Raw genomic sequence first — 23,589 nt, 5'->3', positions numbered from 1 at the left:
GTGGGTCTTTAAAAGTGGTGATAACTGAAGATGAAAAGGTCAGAGAGCTGTGACAAGAGGACTCAATCCCGAACTGCTGGTTCTGAAAATGGAAGAAGGAGGCTAGGACCCACGGAATGTGGCAGCCTCTGGAAGCTGAGAAAACTCTCAGCTTACAACCAGTTAAAAAACTAGAACCTGGGCCCTGGTCCTGCAACTCAAAGAATCGATTCTACCAATAACCCAAATGAGCAGTTAACAGATACTCCTTTAGAGCCTCCAGAAAGAAATGGAGCCCTACCAACACCGAGGTTTTAGCTTGGGTCACACTTCTCACCTACAGATTTGTTACATCATAAACTTGTATTGTAAGCCATTTGCAAGAGAGAGGTACATAAGACAAAGTGAGCAGTCTAACATACATATAATTGGAGTCCCAGAAAGAAAACAGAGTATAGGTCAAAAACAGTATTTGAAAGAAAAATTGACTGAGAATCTTCCTAAATAAAAGACAAGTCATAGATGCAATAAGATCTATACATCTTACAAAATACAAAAAGAAAGGGGAAAAAAAAAAAAAAAAACAACCCCAAAACACATCTGGGCACACTATAATAAAACTACTGAAAATCAAAAACAGAAAAATCTTAAAAAGCAGCGAATAAAAGAGAGATTTCTTTTAAATGAGCAACAATAAGACTGCCAGTATATTTTTCAACAAACACTAGAGAAGGTCAAAGAGGAAAAAAATGACACATTTAAAATATTGAAAGAAAAATAAATGCTAACGTAAATTCTATAGTCAGTCAAATAGTCGCCATAAAGTAAAATAACATTTTCAGACAATCAAAACCTAAGAGAATTTGGTGCCAGCAGATATGCACAAAAGGGAATCCTTCATGAAGAAGGAAAATGATTCCAGGTAGAAGAATGGTCATGAAGGAAGGAGTGGAGAGTAAAGGGTAAATATGGTTAAAAGTAAATGAGTTATTTAAAGCAAACAAACAAAATAATAATGTTTTACATGGTTTAAAGTATATGTAAAATTAAAATACATATAACACATAAAGGCTGAGAGAGATGAGGTGTTGTAAGGTCTTTGAATTGTCTAGAAAGGGATCAAGAACTAATTTAAGATAGACTATAATAATTTAAGAAGAACACATGTTGTGATCTGCAAGGTGACTACTAAAAGAATACTGAAAGAACATACAATTAACAAGTAAACTGAGGGAAAATGGGTAATAAAAATACTTCATAATTACAAGGAAATGAAGACAAGAAAAAGAAAGCATCAAGAAACAGATGGGACAAATAGCATGACAGATTTGAACCCAAATAAATGAGAAATCATGTGACATTTAAATGAACTAAACATCCTGATTAAAAGAGGTTATCATAATAAAATAATACTCCAAAGACACACATCTTAAATACAGGCCCATATAAGGACTGAAAGTAAAAAGAAAAAAATACCACATAAATATTATCCAAAAGAGAGCTGGTCCTTTATCCCAGTATAAAAAGGGACATTTTACAATGATATAAAGGACCATCAACAGTAAGATATAACCATCTGTACATAGCTAATAACACAGCCTCAAAATATATAAGGCAAAAAACTGAAGAACTCAAAATGAAAAATAGATAATTTATAATCAACAGTTAGGTTAGAGATTTTAACATATAGCTCTCAGTAACTTATAGGATAAGTAGACAAAAATATCATATTAGAATGCAGAACATTTGCATAAAATACATCCTCTGACAAAAGTGGAATTAAGCTAGACATTAACATAAAAATATTTTGAAATCCCCAAATATTTAGGAATTGGGCAATACAGTACAATTTAAAATAAAGCACAAATGAGAGAATAAATCAGAAGACATTAAAAACTATTTTTAACTGAATTCTAATGAAAACATAAAATATAAAATGAGGTGTGAACTGTAACTAAAGCAGTGTTTAAAATGTTTAGAAGTTTAAAATATGTATAATAAAAAATAAGAAATGCCAAATTTAATTAAGTTAGGCATCTATATAAAGATAGGGAAAGACAGAAATTAAACCCAAATAAAATAGAAAGAATAAAAAAGTGAAAAGCAGAAAAGAAATATACAACAAATACAAAAGAGAAAAAAAATCAAAAAAATCTAGTAGTTCTTTGAAAGATTAATAAAATCAATAAATTTCTAGAAAGAAAAAACAAATTACCAATAGGAATAAAATAAGGTTCTCACTAAAGATCCTATAATCATTAAAAAGATAAATAATATAATACTCTGAATTTTGCCAATAGATTTTATATTTTAGATTAAATAAAATTCCTTAAAAATGAAACAAGAATTGAAAATCTGACAGCTCTGAAACTATTAAGGAATCTTTAATTGAAACCTTTCTCCAAAGAAAACAAGTTCAGTGGAATTTATCAGTGAATTCTTCCAAATAGTAATGAGGAAATAATGCCAATATTATATAAACTCCTCCAGTTAACTGAAAAAAGATGTATTATTTCCCAAATTATTTTTTGATGCCAGCATAGTCATAATAAAACCTGTTAGGGACATAACAAGGAATAAAAATAGACAATATGTCTCATGACCATAGACCAAAAAAAAAAAAAAACTCCAAACCAAAACAAAACAAAAAAATCAATGTATTTTATCACAATAATAAAGAACAAATATATAATCACCTCAATAAAAGCAGGGAAAAATCTGATAAAATTCAACACCTATACATGAAAAATACTCTAACTAAACTAGGAAGAGATAGATGATAATTTCTTTATCTGAAAAACAGTATCTACAAAAATCTATAAAAAACATACTTAGTAATGAAATATTGAAAGCTTTTCCCTGGAGACAAGGATTTCCGCTATCCATATACCACTGATGATATGAACCAAAGCAATAAGGCAGAGAGAGAGAGAGATATGCAAGGACTTAAAAAGGGAGAAATAAACTGTGATTATTCACAGATGGCCAGTTTGCATGCTTAGAAAATCCAAAAGTAGCTAGAAGGTATTTGTGTTTGGAAATTTATAAGCTGTTTCTAAATTCATATGAAAACATAGAGGAAAAAGAATAAGAAAGACAATGAAAAAGAACAAAGTTGGAGGATTTACACTACAAGATATCAAAAGCCACAGTACTTTAAATGGTATAGTAATGGTGAAAGAATATACAAATAGTCCAATGAACAGAAGAGAGTTCAGAAACAAACCACACATATATGATCACTTAACTTAAAACAAATAGGCCATTGAAATGCTCTGAGGCAAGGATGGTCTTTCCAATAAACGGTGCTAGGGCCACTAGATAACCACATGTCAAAAAAACAAAGAACTTTGACCTTACCTAATAATAAACACAAAAATAAGATAAAGTTCATAATCTAAATATGTAAGTTAAAATAAATCATCAGAAGGTAAAAGAAAAAAATATTAATGACCCTGGGGTAGGCAAAAGTTTCTTAATGGGGATACAATAAACCTAACTAGAAAGAAAAAACTTGATACAAGACTTCTTTAAAATTTGGAACCTTCAGTCATTGAAAGGTATCATTACTAGAGTGGAAAGCCCAGCCACAGACTAGAAGACACCTGTAATTTAGATATCCAACAATGAACTCATACCCAGAAAATAGAAAGAACTCCCATATATCAATTTGAAAAAGATGGACAATCCAATTTAAGAAAATCAGCAGAAGAATGAATCATGTGTTCCATAAAAGTGAATATCCAATGACCAATAAGTGTATGGAAAGGTGCTCAATATCATTACTCATCACAGATATGCAAATTAAATCCACTTTGAGACAGTGCTACATATCCATCAGAATGGCTAAAAAAAGAGACACTATCAAGTATTGGTGAAAATGTGGAGCAACTGGAATTCTCATACACCATACACTACTGGTAGGAGTGTAAATTGTCACAATTACCTTGGAAAACTGGTTAGTAGTGTCTACTAAAGTAAAATATATGCATATCCTATGAGCCAGCAATCCCAGGGCTAGGCATGTACACAAGAGAAATGAATGCAGTGTGTATGAAGAATCATAGACCAGAATATTTAGAGCAGCTTTATTTATAACAGACCCAAGTAAACACAAACCAAGTGTCTATCAAAGTACAAGGGATAAATAAATTTTGATATATTCATATGAAAATGAAAAGAAACAAACTACTTCCATGGATGAATCTCATAGACATGATATGACTGAAAGAAACCAGACAAAAGAGCGCATACTGTATGATTCCATTTATATGAAGTTCAAACAGGCAGACTAATTAATGGTGACATAAGTCAAAATAATGACTATTTTGCAAGGAGGTTACTGATTGGGAGGGGCCAGGGAGGGTGCTTCTGGAGTTCTGGTTATGTCCTACATCCTGATCTGAATGGTGGTTACATAGAAGCACTCATTTATAAAAATTCATTTGTGTACTTTATGTGTTATACTTCAATAAAAAAAAGCTTAAAAATTCTGCCAAGTCTAAAATCAAGCCCTAAATTTATCAGCTTTACACCCATTTTAACTGAATGTATTACATCTCAACAAGACTACTGCTGAATAGACATAATTACTACTCTGAGGATTACACAAGCAAAGCACATAAGAGATGAGAATAAGACATTTGTAGAAAAAAATCTTATATCCATTTTCCAGTGAATTTCTCTAACTGTGTGGTTTGAAAACATACATGAGTTTAGAGGGTAGTTGTAGGAAAACATGATAAATTCATTCCTTGAAAAAATATTTATTAAGCACCTACTATTTACAAGTCCTGGGCTAGGCGCTGATCATATCTATTTATTTGAAGCACTTAAGGTTACTAACCTGGCCAAAACTAAAACCAATCAATTATTTGTACCTCTTCTAAAGAAGGAATAATGGAAGAGAAGAAGTCTGTAGGGAGTCCGGCAAGGGGATTCCAAAAAACACGAATCTAACAGTACAGACAATGCACTAAGGGTACCCGCACTAGAGAAAAGGAATCTGGGGAACACGATTATTCTCATCACCAGAGAGGTGCACTGTTAGAACAGGAAAGATGGCTCAGCATCCTTCACCATTTCCTCAGTAAATGATTCCATACAATTATTACCTAATTTTATTCTATAACTACATTTAGCAGTTCTCCTTCTGATGAATAAATTTAGCAACTCTGCTTCCTTGATAAGAGAAAAGGACACCTTGGCCAGCACACATTAATATCTCATTCTCTAGAAGGTGAATAGTAAGCTGACACTCTTTTGATTCTACTTCCAGTGGTTATTGAAGAACTCCTCAGAATACTTATAACTATTAGTGCACAGATATAAAATTGAGTTTCTGGACCTGTAAATCTCAGGAGTGGACTTGGAAACATAGCACCCAGGTGTTGGAACAGCTGCTCTGTGAAGTCCTGTTTGGGTAGCCTGCTGATCACTTTAGATCAAGAGGTGGCAAACTATAGCCTGAAAGCCAAATACAGTCTCTTGGAAGTTTTGGTATATAATGTTTTCTTGGAATGTGGTCACATTCATTTACTTATACCCTTCTATGGCTGCTTTCATGTTACCACAGAGAGTTGAGTGGTTGAGATGGAGACTGTCTGGCCCACAAAAACTTAAATATTTACTATCCAGCCCTTTACCAAAAAAGTGGGCTGACCCCTGCTTCAAATGATTTCTCCCTCTCATTTCATAACAGCCATAAGCTTTATCTTATTCTGTAACAGAGCTCATTTCCTCAATTCTCAATGGGCAGAGGGACTTGCCTCTAATTCCAACTAACTTTGAGATATCCAGAGATGAGAATTCCATGGTCATTTGTCATCAACTAATTACTACAAATCAGTGTTTTCAAAAAACTTAATGCAGTTATAAAGCCAGCTCTTATTAACTTTCTCCTCTAGATAATTCCTGTAGTTTTACAATTCTTAAATCATCAGTGGTTACAAATTAACTTTTCCTAAGTTCACCATCTTTTTCAAATCATGAGTTTATTAGGCATATTACTTATAACTAGTGTGGAGACTAGCATTAATATAGTTTCCTCATTTTTTACTCCTATTTATATATCCCCCAAATTATGACTTCCTCATTTTGAGAGAGGTGTAATTTTATTTTTAACAGCAGTACTATATCAGTAATAAATTCTTTACTGAAATTCTTTGCTATTGAAATTGCCCAAATCCAGTTATTTCCAATTCTGATATTTATGAAAGCAATTATTTTTCCCTACCAGAACAGCAGCTTGACAAAATCCAAAGTCAATATAAAGCAAAGCAGCCATAAATGCATTAATGGGTTTCTTTCTTAAAAAGAAGGAAAGAAAGCTTTAAAAATTGTTCATTTACATGAGAAGTCAAATAAGAACTACGACAACATATAGGAAACAACCCAACAATCTATGTTTCAATATATGGTAGCATTGCCAGGCAAAAAAGGAAAGATTAAGAAAATAACTTCTGGAAAGCACCTGAAGCAAATCATTCTACTATAACTACCTATAAATCACAACAAATCATTCTACTATAAATCACAACTGACTATGTAAAAAGGAAAGCTATGCAACAGTAACTTGGGGGCTTCCCTGGTGGTGCAGTGGTTAAGAATCCACCTGCCAATGCAGGGGACTCGGGTTCAAGCCCTGGTCCGGGAGGATCCCACATGCCACGGAGCAACTAAGCCCATATACCACAACTACTAAACCTGTGCTCTAGAGCCTGCAAGCCACAACTGCTGAGCCCATGTGCCACAACTACTGAAGCATGCGCGCCTAGAGCCCGTGCTCTGCAACAAGAAAAGCCACAACGAGAAGCCCGCGCACCGCAATGAAGAGTAGCCCCTGCTTGCCGCAACTAGAGAGAGCCTGCACACAGCAACGAAGACCCAATGCAGCCAAAAATAAATAAATAAATAAATTAATTAATTAAAAAAACCCAAAAAACCGTAATTGGTAAGCAGGACAATGAGGTCATATTTGAATTACGCTTTTAAAAGAGAAGAAAATAAAAGAAATGTCTTCAGAGAGTCTCATAGATATAGAGGAACCAAAAACAACCAGAAAAGGGGAAGATGAGAACTAAAAGTTGAATAAATTTCCTATGGAAAAATTTTTTCCCAAATTCTACAAAATGATATTCAAAAGTATTGAAGCTTACATAATATGGAATAGTAGATCAGAATATTGTCTGTTCATGACATCAATTTTAATAAGTAAAAATCTTACTGGGGGGAAAAACAAAACAATTTCACCAAGAACAACAAAGTATAAATGTCCATATATCACTTCTGAATAATTACACAAAAATATATACAAAATACCCATTAGGTTTTACCTGAATGTGTCCGAAAATGCATTTCCAGACTTGATTTGCCTTTAAAAATTTTCTTACAAACATCACACTGATGAAAGGTTGCTTTATATCTAAGAAAATAAAAAGGTTTGAGCTATAATTTTAATAAATAACATAAGGAAAATAAGTTACAACTTCATATATAATTCTCACATTAGTAAAGCATAGAACTCCCAAATGAACATGGAAATACTTTTTAAGTATCAACCTTATCTCTGATTCTTCCTTCTCCAGTTATATTCAACAAATAAATCTATAAAAGATGTCCTTAGATTTTCACCTTTAAACTGCTTAATTTTAAGCTTTAAATCAGTAAACTTTTGTATTATTATTTTCTGTTAAAAAATACCAAAGGAAAAATTCTAGGGACAGAAAAAAAAAATCAATGAGAGGGGTAAAAGGGGGTTGACTACAAAGGTACATGGGGGACATTTTAGGGGTGATAGATCTATTCTGTGTCTCAACTTATGGTAATGATTACAGGACTGCATGCATTTGTCAAAACCTGCAGAACTACACACTAAAAAGAGTGAATTTCTCTGTATATAAATTGTACCTTAGTTAAAATAGATGCAAAAATGAAACTGCAGCAGTCTCAAAATCTGCATTCATCAAAAGGCGACACTTTTCCTCAGTAGGTACGCTTTATAACAAATAAATATTATAAACTTAGAATAAATTTTACACCTAAGTAAAAAAGAATGAGATACCAGTCCTTTATTTTTATTGTCGATTAATAGACATAAAAAGCTATAAATTCCTCAGAAGTTAACTTAGAAGAAAAGTGTAGTGCCTAGGAGTATGTACTTGTGAGTTAAACAATCCTAAACTCAAAATTTAGTTGTTAGGATGAATAATATTTGTAAAATGATTAGCATTTAAGTGGTAGTTACTAGGAAAGCCATATCATCTCACCTTGGAAGCAATTCACTTCTAATGAGTACACGGAAAAACAAATCAAACACAGGCTACCATAATGTTCTAGAAGACAGTTGGCCTTAACATATCCACTGAGTGTTACTGGAATGTTTAGCATGTTGTTACTAATATTAAATAGCAATAGTAGGCCTAAGGTTTCAAATGCCATTCTCACTTTTCAATTCATCCAACTCTACATTTACAAAGTAGCTACAGAGACACCATGCAAGGCCCTGTCTTCTAGGAACTTACTTCTACTTTATTAAATGGACATTTAAAAAGATAATTTGGATTTAGTGAACTGGGAGTGTCATTGATAAACTTAGCTAAAGACTTGCAACCTGTATGCTTGACTTGTCTTATTCCATGTATATCCATGGTAATATAGAGATACAAACAGGGTTCCCAAGGGCACATAGAGAAAGCAGCAGTGGTAACTCAACTAGGGGCAGTTTTGACCCCCCTGTGACATGTGGCAATGCCTGAAGACATTTTTGGTTCTCACAACTAGGGGTAGGTAGGTGCTACTGGCCACTGCCATCTAGTGGGTGGAGGCCAGGGATGCTGATAAACATCCCACAATGCACAGGAAGGCCCCACAACAAAGAATTACCAGGCCCCAATGTCAGTAGTATTGTAGCTAAGAAATCTTGGTCTGTACTATGGACAGAGTGACATTTTAAACACAGATATGCTCAAAACACAAACTGTCTCACAGTGTATGTAGGAAAAAGATAAAATCTACAAGGACCTGCATGGGTCAGGCTCTATGTATATATCTCTCCATTCTCACACGGATGCTAAAGAGCAGAGATCTTCAGGGCAGGAGTGATACACAGTAACAAATGGAGCAGAGATGCCTAGTATGAAAGGGATTTAAACATGTCCACTGGATTTGGCAATAAGAGACTCATACTGATAGCAACTGGAGAGGGACAGTAAGGTCAGAGGTTACATCCCAACAGCTTACAACAGTGAACAGAAAGTGAAGGAGAGGATACTGAAGGAGTCACCATTTAGAAGAGACATTTGCAAATAACTGGTTGGGGGGTGGGTGCTAGTCCTCATCACTCTCCACATTCTCTCCTTGAATAATCTGCTTTTATGTGCTCACATGTAATTCTTTATACACAACCTAGACTTCACTTCTGAGATGTAGACTACTATCCACCTATTGGATTTTATGTTTCAGTGTGCACTGAGCATCTCAAAGTCAATATACACCAAACTCATCATCTCCCTATGCTATATTCTCTAACTCAGTGGCTGGTATCAATCAACCACTCACTTGGAAACAGGGATTCCTTGAAAAGAGGAATCACCTGTGACTGCTCCCATTCCCTCAATAAAGGCCTAAATATTGGTCAAATAAGTACCTTCCACTGTTCATTATTGACACTACTGCCTAGTTTAGGTCCTCACCATCTTTTCCCTAGATTATAACAGCCTTCTAACTGGTTGATTTACTTGCCTCCAGATTTATCCACCACTAATCCAGCTTCCATACATCAGTAAGAGTGATGTACCTAAAATACAAATCCAATTGTGTCATCCTTTTGTTTAAAATCTTCAATGGCTTTTTATCTCTTAGAAGTAAGTGTTGGTTCCACGAAATGATCGTAAGGCTCCATATTCTAGATCCACCCTTAGCAGCCCTGGCAGAGCATGGAGAATACAGATTCTGGTTCCACAAGTATCTAGGCCAGCAGGTAGGTCACAGGCCCTGCTGGTGGGGAGAGGATCCCAAAGCTCTTTCATAGGGTCTACGAGATCAAAATTATTTTCAAAATCATACTTTAAACATGACTTGCTTTTCTCACGATGTTGACATTTACACTAAAGAGCAAAAGGAACAGCGGGTGAAAGTGGTGGCGCCTCAGCTCTGAACGAGGTAGTGATAGCAAAACGTACTAATGGTCACTGTACATTTTCACCATGATGTACTCACAGAAAGAAAAACAACTGTGATAAAGCAGTAAAATTGCTAATTTTATTAAAGTTCACCCTTTGCACTGTGGCCTTTCCGATAACCTCGTGATGAGGTGGGAAGCATGAAGCTCTACTGCACGCTGGGTACCCTGTGTGCTCGAGGCGCCTGCGAGACCCGCTGTGAGCCCAGGGATCCCTCCCCTCACGAAGCACCATTCCACTTGAGGAAACAGAAGTCAGAGTACAGCTGGACTTGAGTAGGTGGCAGACATTTTCTTGAAAATTCAATGAAGTAATAAGCCTGTCACTTCAAGGGAAAAAACTGACAGTATTTGTTATCAATGATAAAGTTTGAGCTTTCAAGCTAATTAAGAATTTTGGAAAACTTGCATCTGCCCCCTTGACAGCTTCCCAGTTCTCCTTCTGAGAGACTGGAAGCAATGTTAACAAGTGTGATTTGTTGTTCCTGTACTGTGAAATGTGGTAACATTGGGAAAATCTGCATAACTCGGTGAACCCATATTTTCCAAATGACAAATGCATATTACAGTAGGTTAAAAATACACTTCAGAGCACAAGATAGACCAATAGACTGAATGGAAGAGTATGAAAGCTTCATGAATCTTGTTCCAGATTCCTCTTTGCAACTACCTTGAAGAAACTACCACTGGTTTAGTTTTGGTGTGGCAGCAAAGAGTAACAACCACAATTTTCTAAGAAGGCTTAATATTCCTCTACTCCTCGTTTTACCAACTATGTACCTGAGTGAGATAGATTTTCTTCATTTACTTCGAACAAAATAACACATAGGAGCACATATGACAATCCAACTGTCTTCTATGAAGCCATTAAAGAGATTTACAAAAATGTGAAACAATGCCACTCTTGGGACTTCCCTGGTGGTTATAGAATCTCTGGAGCAAGTGAGTTTGCAGTTCTATTTTCCACCCACTCATACAATATGTTGAAGTTTTTATTTTCTACTCCAGACAGCATCATGTATATCTTTATATCCCAACACTTAGCAGCATTCCTTGTAACTAGTGAATACAAGAGTTCAATGACTACAATGAATACATTGATTCAATGAGTGTATCACTGAACAAAATCAGTGAAAGAAACAATAAACCAATACATGAAAATGGAAAAAAGAAATACAAATCAACACTCCTTACTCTTCTTCAAATTGGCCTATCATTTACTACATTTACATATACTATGTGTACTTTGTTGATCATATCATTACACTAAGTTTCTTGACACCTTAGACCAAGTCTATTACTTACCATTTGCTCCAAGTACCTAGTCCAAGAACAGAACTTCTTTGAACATTTTAAACTCAACAACTAATCTCAGTTAAGCTTGGATATCTAAACTGTACTAAAAAGTTGATGTTCAGAGACAGTACATACCTCCTTCAAATAAAATACCATTTTAAATGTTTAGTGTGAATAAAAAGAGGTTTAAATTCTGACAACAAACATTTTCCAGTAATTGTTGTCATATTGACAATATATGTAGGCAGTATGTTTATTTATATTTAGCTCTCCAAGAGCCCCTGAAACCAAACATAAATGAAATCCCCAAAGAAACCCAAGATTTTATACTAGTCATTCACTTCAATGTCTACCTCCTCCTAGCCTTTGAATCAACCGAAAACAAGTAGGAAAAATATGCTACATTCAATTCCTTTAGGTCTGCAGAAAAGCTATAGAAGCTAGAGAAAAATTGCTGATTAACCCAACCTCAATTACATAAAATGAACAGTGAGACACCTTTCCTCCACCCCAGACTTATCAAGGTAATGATGATGAGAAACTCTGCCTTTTCACTTACTTTTGCCACACTTTCTCTCCAAGGTGTACACTTTTGTAATGGACAGTGAGATGATCCCTACGACCAAAGCATTTTCCACATTCTTCACACTGATGAGCCTTCTCACCTTAAAGACCCAAATATTTTTGTTATAAGGTGCATTTCAATTTTTTTTTTTATCCCCAGAAACAAATTATCCAACAGTAAGATAACACGGTAGAAAACATATACCAGGAAGGTAAAGCCACCCTTTATCTGGGCTGTTTGCCTTATATTCTTACTCAAATATCTTCCTTCAATGACTCTGTACTTATTTTTATGGGTGTGAATCCTACTCCCCACTTGGAGAAGGAATCAGTAGCCTTTTGCTGTACACTTCAAACCCTGACTTTCAGTGTAACAGAGTAAGATAAATGAAAGGACTTCAAAACTCAGGATGTTTTTTAGGAATATGTAAGTCTGGATATCAAACACCTCAAATGAACGTACACTTAATCAAGATGAGGCTGTCTTATGTTTATAAAATGGACCAGAACATTTTCAGATCTTTGTGCTTTACTTTTAAAAGATTTTTCATCTGTGGGGATTTCTTACATTTGCAATGAGCCAAAATACAAATATAAAGGAAAATTCTAGATGAGTCCAATTTGTCATCTTTATTCTTATATTCAGTTACAAAGGCTTGGCCTTTAAAAACCAGTCTCAACTTAACACCTGTGTGCAATTAAACCATGTGACCTCTAGGATTAGGAATTTAGAATTCTCCTCCTGAAAATGGAAATGCGCAATTCCAGTGAGAAAGTCATCAGACCTTTAGCATCTCTTAAAAGTGGCAATAACAACCGCAACCTGCCTCATTGGGGTCATTTAAGAAAATGTTATACCTGTTGCATACTTTATATTTTAATTATGTTTAAAATAATAATAATAATCACCTGTTCTACTGGGCTCATAGAGATGGCTCTTTCCCATTATTGTGCTCATATAGGTGGCTCTTTTAGCACTTCCTGAACATCAATCTGAGAGGAAAATATGAAAGAAATCCCCAGAGTATAAAAATTATAAATACAGAATAAAGATCTGAAATTGATCAGGATTATTAAGGTACTCTTCCAAAGATAGGGCTTCAAAAATTCACTAGTACATCAACTTTAACACCCCAATTATAATACCTCTCTTCAAGCATCCAAGTTTTGCTAACTTCTTTCAAATCCGATCAAAATGAGAAATATTATCTTGGCTTCTTCCTTCAAAGAAGTGCCAACGGTAATTATTGCACATATCTACATAATATGCAAAATGCAAACCTTGAGAATTTGATTAAAACAAATTTTAAAATACAGTTTGTGGTCATAGAGGGTAACCAAATGATTAAAATCACTGTGACCAAAAAACATGTCACAAAATTATGTCTCTTTCAGATGCTTTTTAAAAAAGGTTTTTACAATCAGCATTACAAAGGGGTGACCAAATATACCAAATTATTTAAATTACAGCCAAAATAAACATGATGTGGTTTTCAGGTGTTTTTGAAAAGGATCTTGGAAACATCATTACAAAACGCGCCTCACCTGAATGTATTTTCTTGTGCTTTGTAAGGTGATCGTGACGAATGAACGTTTTCCCACATTCATCGCACTCGTATCTTTTATCGTCGTGATGTACTCGTAAATGAAGTCTATAAAGAAAAAAAATTGAAGCCCATTGACACTAGTGACACAGAAGGAAAAAAAAAATTGAAGCCCATTGACACTAGTGACACAGAAGGAAAAAACTTGGTTAACTCTAAATAACGAGAGCTTGCTGCTTACTCAACCACGCTCACCCACTATTTGCTCCATTCCTGACTTTCAAGGTCCTTCCCACTTTCACCACCTGACTCCAGGGCTCCCACTCACCAGTTTCAAAGCAGCACTTCAACATCTGCACAGGTTCCCACGACCTCTGGATGATACTCCTTCCTGACTTTAAGATCCTAAATCTGCTTCTGGGAACCTACCAAATGTCTAGGGGCGTCAGCCGATGTTGCAGAGGGAGCAAAAGGAGGACTGAATCAGATGGAATTAGAATCGGACACAGGGGGTAAGTGCACAAGTGACTTAAACATATGATGATAGCAAATTACTAAGGATTAATCCTATTCTGGACAACTGACACCACTTATACACTGACAGTTGAGAACTCAGTAAATTTGATAAGTAATCAACTTTCTGACAATCACATTTTACTACTTTTCTTCACACTAACCAAATAAAGTGTGGCTCATTTCAGTCACCCAAAAACAGATTATAAAAGGTTATTATAATAGGTTATTAAAATTCATTTAATTTGAATTACTTTTATCCCCACAATCCTCCATCTATATATCAATACATCCTAGTGAAATGAACAGCTTTCCCATTCAAGTTGTCCAAACAGGTATTGATTCCCCTATGACTAAAACCAGTAAATGGACTGGACTACATCTAAAGGGGAAACATTCTGTTTAAACTTAAAAAGAGGTAAGTAAGAAATGATAGGGTAAAAACTAGATTCTTAAGAATATTAACAAAATTTAAAATTGTATACATATCTCACAGTAAGTAATCTATTACTTATTCATTAAAAAACTACTTTTCATAAATTGCAAATGTAGTCAGCACTCAGCTATACAAATATTACATAAGTTACAACTAATACTCAGAAAACATTCTAAAACTGAGAATCCTGGAGTTTTCAATTTTGTCATATTTTCATACCAAAATATTCTTTGATAATTAGGACTGAAAAAATACACCAACTTTAGAACACCAGAGTTTTCATGAATTTTGATTCAAAGAAAAATAATGAAATATTTAAATGACAAAGCATTCACCAAACTTAGTGATGAGGAAATATTTTTAAATATTTTATATTACAAAATGAATGTTAAAAGGTAGGGGCAAAAGTCTACAGTTTTCTGCACAACTTTGCTTATCACAAGTGCTAAGACATGTTTTAATTCATCAAACAACTAACACAATGATAAGAAAAGAGAGTTAAAATGGAGATATAATTTTATCGTACCTAATACTGGGGGAAAAAATGGCTTGACCTACCTGTATGAGCTTCCATGACGAAAACTTTGCCCACAAATACTACAAAGATGAGGCTTTTCTCCACTATGGATTCTCAAATGTTCTTTCAAAGTAGTTCTGCATTAAAAAAAATATATATATTTAGCTAACGATTTTTTAATGCCAACGTATATATTAAACATAGATTTCTAGAAAGCTTACTAGAACAGTGTTCAAGCTAACAGATAACAATGTCAATTATTCCCTTATTCCTAAAATATGTTTGCTCTTTATTGGATTAGTCGCACCAGCATAATAAACATGTTTATTATGTCTCTCTACTTAAAAAAAGCAAATAATTTAACTTTGGCCACCTTTGCCATTGGTTTGCTCAAAGATTTAATATATAGCTTATGTAAACTTCCAAGAAATACAAATGAAAAATGCACAATTGTCACTACTGATTAGGTAAAACTGACGTTAATTTTAGCGGACAGTGTTTAATAATATATAAGAAATCCAGTTTATCAGTATTATTCCTTTCCAATATGTGCTCAAAACTTGTTAGAATGTTTTAAGGCAAAGAAAACTTTACAGGTACTTGTAATTTCCAGATGCCAACGTTAAAAAGGGAAACCACATAAAGGACACAACTCTTGCTAGCCCTACCAACCCTGGATGGGCCACTGTGTAACCACTGCTGCATTTCCAACAGTTCTAACATTCGGAGATTTCCCACGTACATACACTGCTGAGTAAGGATGGACAAAGTTATTTTGGGCGGGAAGAAAGGAAAACACATGGAAAGGTTGTTTTCTTTCTTGGTTTAGTTTGCTTTTTGTTTTTACAGGGAGACCTTTAAGGGAAAAAAATTTATAATGCATAAGATAAACTATAATTTACCAATCTGTAAATACAAGTTTTCATATAAATATAGCACACTGATTTTCCTGCCATCATACCCATTTGTTTCTTTTTTAGGAAAGTGGCATTTCTAATCTTTTTAAAGTAATGAATTTCTATATACTGAAGGATATAAATATACACATATTGTTTAAAGAACAGTACCAAATGCTTATATGCAGGACAAGACAGAGAACGTTCCCATCCCTTACAACACTCCACATGCCCCTCCCTGGTCCTATCCCCCACCATGTCCCTCTCTCAGAAATAACCGTTTATGTAAGTATGCCCCTTCTTTGCTTTACTACCTATATAGTACAAATCACTAAACTATATATCGTATGTTTTTGAAAAACTGAGTAGCAAGCACAAACCTAACAATATGGCCACTACTGGATAAAGGGCCCACAAGGTAATAGCAGCAGGGTCTCCGTGTCGGCCTGGCTGATCAGCTTCCCAGAGTGTTGGCACCAGCCCTTTCCAGCCTGTCAGCAGTAAAGTCACAACCAAATACTGCAAAGCACAGGGTTCATTCCAACCAGAGCATCTGGCTGGCTGGAGGGGACCTGGTACTAGAATCTGGCAGAGACACGGTCAAAGTGAGTAGGCTACTGTGTATATTTGGCTCCTAGGCGTACCATGACCTACGTCTAGTTCTCATGGACAGATCACAAAAGAACATTTCTGTGAAATGAAATGAGTAATCTCAGTTAAGTCAAGCAGCCAGGCATAAAGACAACAGCAGGAGCCTCTTAAGCATACAGGTACTATACAGCCAGCAGAATACAGATGAAAATTTGGGTCAGCGAGGAGGACGTGGGGAGTTGCTGTTCATGGGTATGAGGTTTCAGTTACACAAGATGAGTAAGTTCTAGAGACCCAGTGTACAGCACGGTGCCTGTGGTTATCCACACCACATTGGACACCCAAACATGTACTAAGAGGGTAGATTGCGTGTTAACTGTTCTTACCACAGTGAAACAATAAAGCCTTGGGGTCAGACCTACTCCAGCGTTCTGTCCGCCAGTTAACAGAGGAAACATGTCAGCAGGGATCTTAGCACTGACTACCCTCAACATGTCATGGGTCACGGCCACTACGAGTGTGGACTCAGTACCCATCACATAATCACATGTGACATCCTGGGATCTTCTTTCACCATCCTGCAAATGTGACATCCTGCGATCTTCAATCACCATCCTCCCGTGAACTCCCTTTGCCTCTTTACCGTATTAAAATTCCTATTTCCTGTTGCCCTGGTCTTCCTCTTCATCGGTTTACTTTCTCATTCTGGTGAAGCACAGCTTCTAGGGGCTTCATGAGAAAGATTACAGTGAAAGCTAAGTTTTTGACATCCTGAAGAGTATCTTTATTATCCTCAGACTTGTTGACAGTTTGATTAAGAACAGAATTCTAGGTTGGGATTTATTTTTTTTCCAAATTTTGAAGGTACAATTGGACCACCTTACTTCCAATGTTGCTGCTCAGAGAGAAGTCCAAGTAACTCTCGTTCTTAATTCCATGTATGTGACTTTCTCCCTAGAAAAAACAGAAGCACAGACAGGCTTCTCTTTGTCCCCAGTGTTCTGAAACATCATAGTGCTGCACCTTGGAGTAGGTTTATTTTCATCTAATGTCCTAAGCATTTAATGGGTCATTTCTGTCTGGCAACTCATGTCTTTCAGTTCTGGGAAATCATCTTGAACTATTTCAGCGATGATTTTATTCCTTCCATTTTCTCTGTTCTTTCCTTCTGGACCTCTTGCCTGGTTTCCAAATGTTCTAATCTTTACTTTTCAAGTCTGTATTTTTTTGCTCTACTTCTTTGGAGATCCCTTAACTTTGTCCTGCAATCCATCTGTTAAGGTCTTTACTTTGTGGATCATGCTTTGAATTTCTGCGAGTTCTGATTTGTCACGTCAGTGACTCACTTGTATAACATCCTGTTATTGTTTAATGGATTCTATATCTTCAACTGAGGATACTAGTAATTGTTTACTTCTTTTTTTGCAAGTTTTCTTCTTCCTGAATATATGTTTCCTTCAAGTTTTTGTTTCGTTTTGTTTGTGTTGGAATAAATCTCCCATGTTAAAGGTTCTCCTTCTGTGTCTTATAATTCTTCACTATCTGCTCATGATTAAGTGTGATAGGCTAAACACAGCTGGGATGATCAAGGAGCATGGGTAGGTCTTGATGACTCTGTGTTTCACTGTAGGTGGTCTGGGTGTATTATTTACCAGGGAATATATTTATCCTTTGGTTGCTCATGTTTTCAAGGAATTGTTTTCTAATCTACTGTCTGAAGGGTAAAATCTAAAAGCCAAGATGTCCAGCAGCAATGGCCTGTGTGGGTGACGGAAGAGAAGCCAATGATCTAACTTAACTTCTAGAGCAGTTCTGACTCTAGTGCTCCTTACTCCGCCTGTCCTTCCCCCTAGTTCCAGAGGTATCTAAGACTGCCAGTTCCCATACCTTTTGTGGATTCTGGGAGGTAAGCTAGGTTCTCAATTTCTCCATTGCCACTTCGGGATTTGTCTTCCTCAGATCTGCTAAGTCAGTTACCACTGATACATCTGCTTTCTAGCTTCCAAACCTGTGTTGCTGTTGTCATTTTTCTGTCTCACTGTCTTTGTAGCTTATGTCTTTAAAATAAATAACTGAATGAATAAACAATCTTCTATAACATATTACATAATTTCTTTTATCCTTAAATTTCAAATTAAAGCATAATTCAAGTATCTTGTGTCTTGTGTTACCCTAATCCTTATAAAATACATTCATTAATTATTTCTACATAACAGTACCAGGATGTTTCTGGGTATTTAGATAATTCCTCACCTTTCTCGTACTGATTTCCCACAGATAAAGCAAGTCCATTTTCTCTTTCCACCATGGGTACACTCTATATGGCGTTTCAAATTTCCAGTGTCGTTAAACTGGCGACCACATATATCACATGGAAAAGGACCTAAAAAGGAAAAAATAGTGTGCATCTAAACTTTAAGAATAGATACTAAGTTAAATTTCATACGTATGTTATAAATTCCTACCTAACACTACTATTGCATATATCATAACACAATCAATTATTTTTTACACAATTATATTTTTTACACAATCAATTATTTATTTAGTTTTCTCTTCCCTTCTAGAGTATTTATCGTATTCCCAGCAGACAGGTTACAATCATCTCTATATTCCTAAAGCTGAGTATGGCACCAGGAATCTAATATAACAAAAGCTGAATAAACTAATGAGTTTATTATAAACTGAAACAGCCAGTTCCTAGTTTGAAATCAGACTGGGTCGAACTAAAAAATGTTACATACCGAATTTCTGGGGAAAGGAGGTAATGAGAAGCTTTAAAGAACCAACAGAACACTAAGAGAGCTCATGGTTTGGAAAGGCACTGCTGCTCCTTAGAGCCAAAAGATCTTAATGACACTGCCTCTACCAAAAAGACTGTGGCACATTTCTATTTAGTCGTACAAAATTAAATACAAATTTCTTACAGTAATATTGACCTTAGCTGGATTCAAATTTTCACCATGATTTTACCAAATAACTGGAGAGAAGACAGAGTTCTACTGAAGGGCAAACTGAAAGGATGACAAAGGATGTGTGAAAAAGAAGTATAACTCAGCTTGCTTCCCCCCTCCACCCCGCCCCGATATCTGTGGATTCAACTAACTCCAGATAGAAAATATTTGAAAAAAAATTCCAGAAAGTTCCAAAAAGCAAAACTTGAATTTGCCAGGCACTGGCGACCATTTACACAGCATTTATATTGTATTTACAGCTATTTAAACAGTATTTACATTGTATTAGGTATTATAAGTAATCTGAAGATGATTTAAAGTATACAGGAGGATGTGCACAGGTTATATGCAAATGCTACACCATTTTATACAAGGGACTGGGGCATCCTTGGATCTGGGTATCTGGAGAGGTCCTGGAACCAACCCCCATGGATACTGAGGGGCAACTGTATTCCTCATTGTGCAATAGAGCCTTGAAAATATCTGAAGATGGCTGTTCTGTCTCCCTTTCCCAAACAAAATATTTCAAGGTCCTTCAAAAGTTTTTCAGATGACATGATTTTAAAGCCCTATGTTGCCATAATTACCCACCTCTAGAATATATGTCAATATCCATCTTGAATGTGGTATCCATAAATGAATGCAATATTCCAGATCAATTTAAAATCAGCCAGATGATTACCTTCCTAATTCTGAACAATACATTTTTATTAATGTATTGTTAAAACTACAGTTGTTTTTGTCAGTCATATGACATTATTGGTTCAGACTGTGCCTCTGCTATTAATAAGCCCATCTGAAAAGTGAGGCATTTGGATTCTGTACTATTTTACAGCTCTGCAACTCCCAATGATTAAAAAAAGTCAGATCATTCCCATGTGTACAACTTTGTCTTTATTCTTAATTAATTTTAACTTATTTTAACTTTTTTTTTTTACAGCAGAGAGTTTTTCTTTTTACTTCTTTATTTTCTGCTGTATCAACTACCCCTGCCAGCTTTATGTCATGTAGCATATTGATAAAGCATGAAATATATTATTTTTATCTAAGTTGTCAATAAAAACATTGAATAGGATAGGGAAAAGGCTACTTGAAAGATAATAATTCATTATGGGGATTAACTGTCATAAATGTACCTAACTGTACTACCATCTGGAACACAAGTCTCAACCTTGGCCATAAACATGAGGGAGAGAATTCATCAAACACAATACTGAATTTCAAGTATACTAAGTTTACTACACTCTCTGAAAAACGAGTTTTTTCCAAGACAAAAATGCCTACCCCCAGTCACTCACAAACCTATCCAACAATCAACTATAAATAAATGGAGTTATGACCATGAACACATCTGTCACCAGAAAAGAAAACAAAACAAACCCCGTATTTACTCATCTCCAAGAACGGCAGCAAATCCAGTACCCCTCCCCACGTACACGACCTCCTTCTCCTCAGTGATTCAACAGCAGCAGCCTCCTCCAGCATGACGTGACCACCAACAGTTGCTATGCTGCTCCTAGGAAAATTAATCTGCTTACCCAGATGGAACTTTTCTTGATGCTTTAACCGTGCAAATCGTGATTTAAAATGTTCTTCACAATAGGTACACTTAAAAGGTTTATCTTGAGAATGGAGAATCATATGTTCCTCCAAGTGTGGTCTTCGAGTAAAAGATTTCTTACAAATCTAATAGAAAATGCACATAAAATGTAAGGGAACCTGAATTTAAAATAAAAATACAAAGCTCATGATGAGAAATAAACACATATATTCAAGTAGCTAAAGAGAAATTTCTCCTAAAAGAAAAAACTTACCAGAAGTATAATCAACTATTGTGCAGAAAAAATACCTTGGAGGAATTACAGTAAGAATTTATTTTAAATTAGTACTAAAGTTAGCTAAATTTCAACACCTTACATTTCTAATAGGCTAATTCCTAACATCAGACAGTAATCCTACTATTTTAATCCTGGTCAACATTTCTAAATCCATTAAATTTATATTTTAAATCAATTATATGTTATGAATAAAGGTTTTATCATGCTTGCCATATATTTGATTAGGAATAGGAGTAAGAAACGTCAGAAAAATTACTTTAAAAAGTTTATCTCTGAGGTGGTCAGAAAGAATAGACACAACATTTTAAAGAAATTTGGCAGACATCAGATTTAGAAAAGGGGAGGAGGAACTGCTGTAACAATATAGCATGTCCTATACACCAAGCATAACCACCACCACAATACAGCATGTACTATACACCAGGTATAACAACACAGTGTGTACTATACACCAGGTATAACACGGCATGTACTATACACCAGGTATAACACAGCGTGTACTATACACCAGGTATAACACAGCATGTACTATACACCAGGTATAACATAGTGTGTACTATACACCAGGGATAACAACACAGTGTGTACTATACTCCAGGTATAACACAGCGTGTACTATACACCAGGTAAAACACAGCGTGTACTATACACCAGGTATAACACAGCATGTACTATACACCAGGTATAACACAGCGTGTACTATACACCAGGTATAACATAGCACGCACTATATACCAGGTATAACAACACAGCATGTATTATACTCCAGGTACAACAGCACAGCATGTACTATATACCAGGCACAATGCTAAGTAATTCATGGATTATTTTACTTAATTCTCACAATAAACCTAAGAGGTAGATATAATTGTTATCATTTTGCAGCTGAGGATGATGAAACTTAGTAAGGAGAAGAAACCATCTTATAAAGATCCAAATAATTAGTAATTAACTTCATTTCCTAGAAGCTGAAATCAGAGAAATGGTGAGAATCTTGTCGTGTATTGGGTTGGCCAAAAGGTTCGTTTGGTTTTTTCCATAAGATGGCTCTAGTAGCACTTAGTTGTCTTTAACTTCATTCAAAACAATTTTGTTAGATTGTATTGTGACAGCTGTCATATCAGTGTGCATTTTTTTAGAAAAGTATCAAAATTGGTGAATTTTTGTGTGGCCATTTTAATATTGAAGATGGAAGAAAAAAAGTAACATTTTCGGCATATTACGCTTTGTTATTTCAAGAAAGGTAAAAACACAGCTGAAACGCAAAGATTTGTGCAGTGTATGGAGAAGGTGTTGTGACTGATCAAACGTGTCAAAAGTGGTCTGTGAAGTTTCGTGATGGAGATTTCTCGCTGGACGATGCTCCACTTTGGGGTAGACCAGTTGAAGTTGATAGCGATCAAATCAAGCCATTCACTAGAACAATCAATGTTATTCCACATGGGAGATAGCCGACATACTCAAAATATCCAAATCAAAAGCTGCAAATCATTTGCACCAGCTTGGTTATGCTAATTGCTTTGATGTTTGGGTTCCACGTAAGTTAAGCGAAAAAAACCTTCGACCATATTTCCGCATACGATTCTCTACTTAAACATAACGAAAACGTTCCGTTTTTAAAACAAATTGTGATGGGCGATGAAAAGTGGATACTGTACAATAATGCAGAACAGAAGAGATCATGGGGCAAGTGAAATGAACCACCACCAACTACACCAAAGGCCAGTCTTCATCCAAAGAAGGTGATGTTGGGTATATGGTGGGTTTAGAAAGGAGTCCTCTATTATGAGCTCCTTCTGGAAAACCAAACAATTCCAAGTAGCGCTCCCAGACCAACTAAAAGCAGCACTTGATGAAAAGCGTACAGAATTAGTCAGCAGAAAACACATAATCTTCCATCAGGATACCACAAGACCTCATGTTTCTTTGGTGACCAGGCAAAAAACTGTTAGAGCTTGGCTGCGAAGTTCTGATTCATCTGTCGTATTCACCAGACATTGCACCTTCGGATTTCCATTTATTTCGGTCTTTACAAAACTCTTCTAACTGAAAAAATTTCAATTCCCTGGAAGACTGTAAAAGGCACCTGGAACAGTTCTTTGCTTAAAAAGATAAAAAGTTTTGGGAAGATGGAATTATGAAGTTGCCTGAAAAATGGCAGAAGGTAGTGGAACAAAACAATGGATACGTTGTTCAATAAAGTTCTTGGTGAAAGTGAAAAATGCATCTTTTATTTTTATTTAAAAACTGAAGGAACTTTTTGGCCAACCCAATATATAAG

General features: G+C 35.5%; 1 protein-coding gene across 2 annotated transcripts in view; it reads right to left on the bottom strand.

Moving 5' to 3' along the window:
* ZBTB41 (zinc finger and BTB domain containing 41) overlaps positions 1 to 23,589 on the bottom strand; it is a 42,950-nt gene that overhangs the window by 7,243 nt on the left and 12,118 nt on the right. For both annotated transcript variants that reach the window (XM_081224981.1, XM_081224980.1), the window contains exons 5-10: positions 21,009 to 21,156; positions 18,770 to 18,899; positions 15,071 to 15,166; positions 13,565 to 13,671; positions 12,015 to 12,120; positions 7,314 to 7,402 (exon numbers count right to left, since the gene is read on the bottom strand). In XM_081224981.1, coding sequence (XP_081081107.1) covers positions 7,314 to 7,402; positions 12,015 to 12,120; positions 13,565 to 13,671; positions 15,071 to 15,166; positions 18,770 to 18,899; positions 21,009 to 21,156 — 676 coding nt within the window. The remainder of the gene's footprint in view (positions 1 to 7,313; positions 7,403 to 12,014; positions 12,121 to 13,564; positions 13,672 to 15,070; positions 15,167 to 18,769; positions 18,900 to 21,008; positions 21,157 to 23,589) is intronic.

Source organism: Mesoplodon bidens (genome assembly GCF_964165515.1).
Source record: "Mesoplodon bidens genome assembly, chromosome: 2".
NCBI lineage: Eukaryota > Metazoa > Chordata > Mammalia > Artiodactyla > Ziphiidae > Mesoplodon > Mesoplodon bidens.
This window is presented reverse-complemented; position numbering and strand designations above follow the sequence as displayed.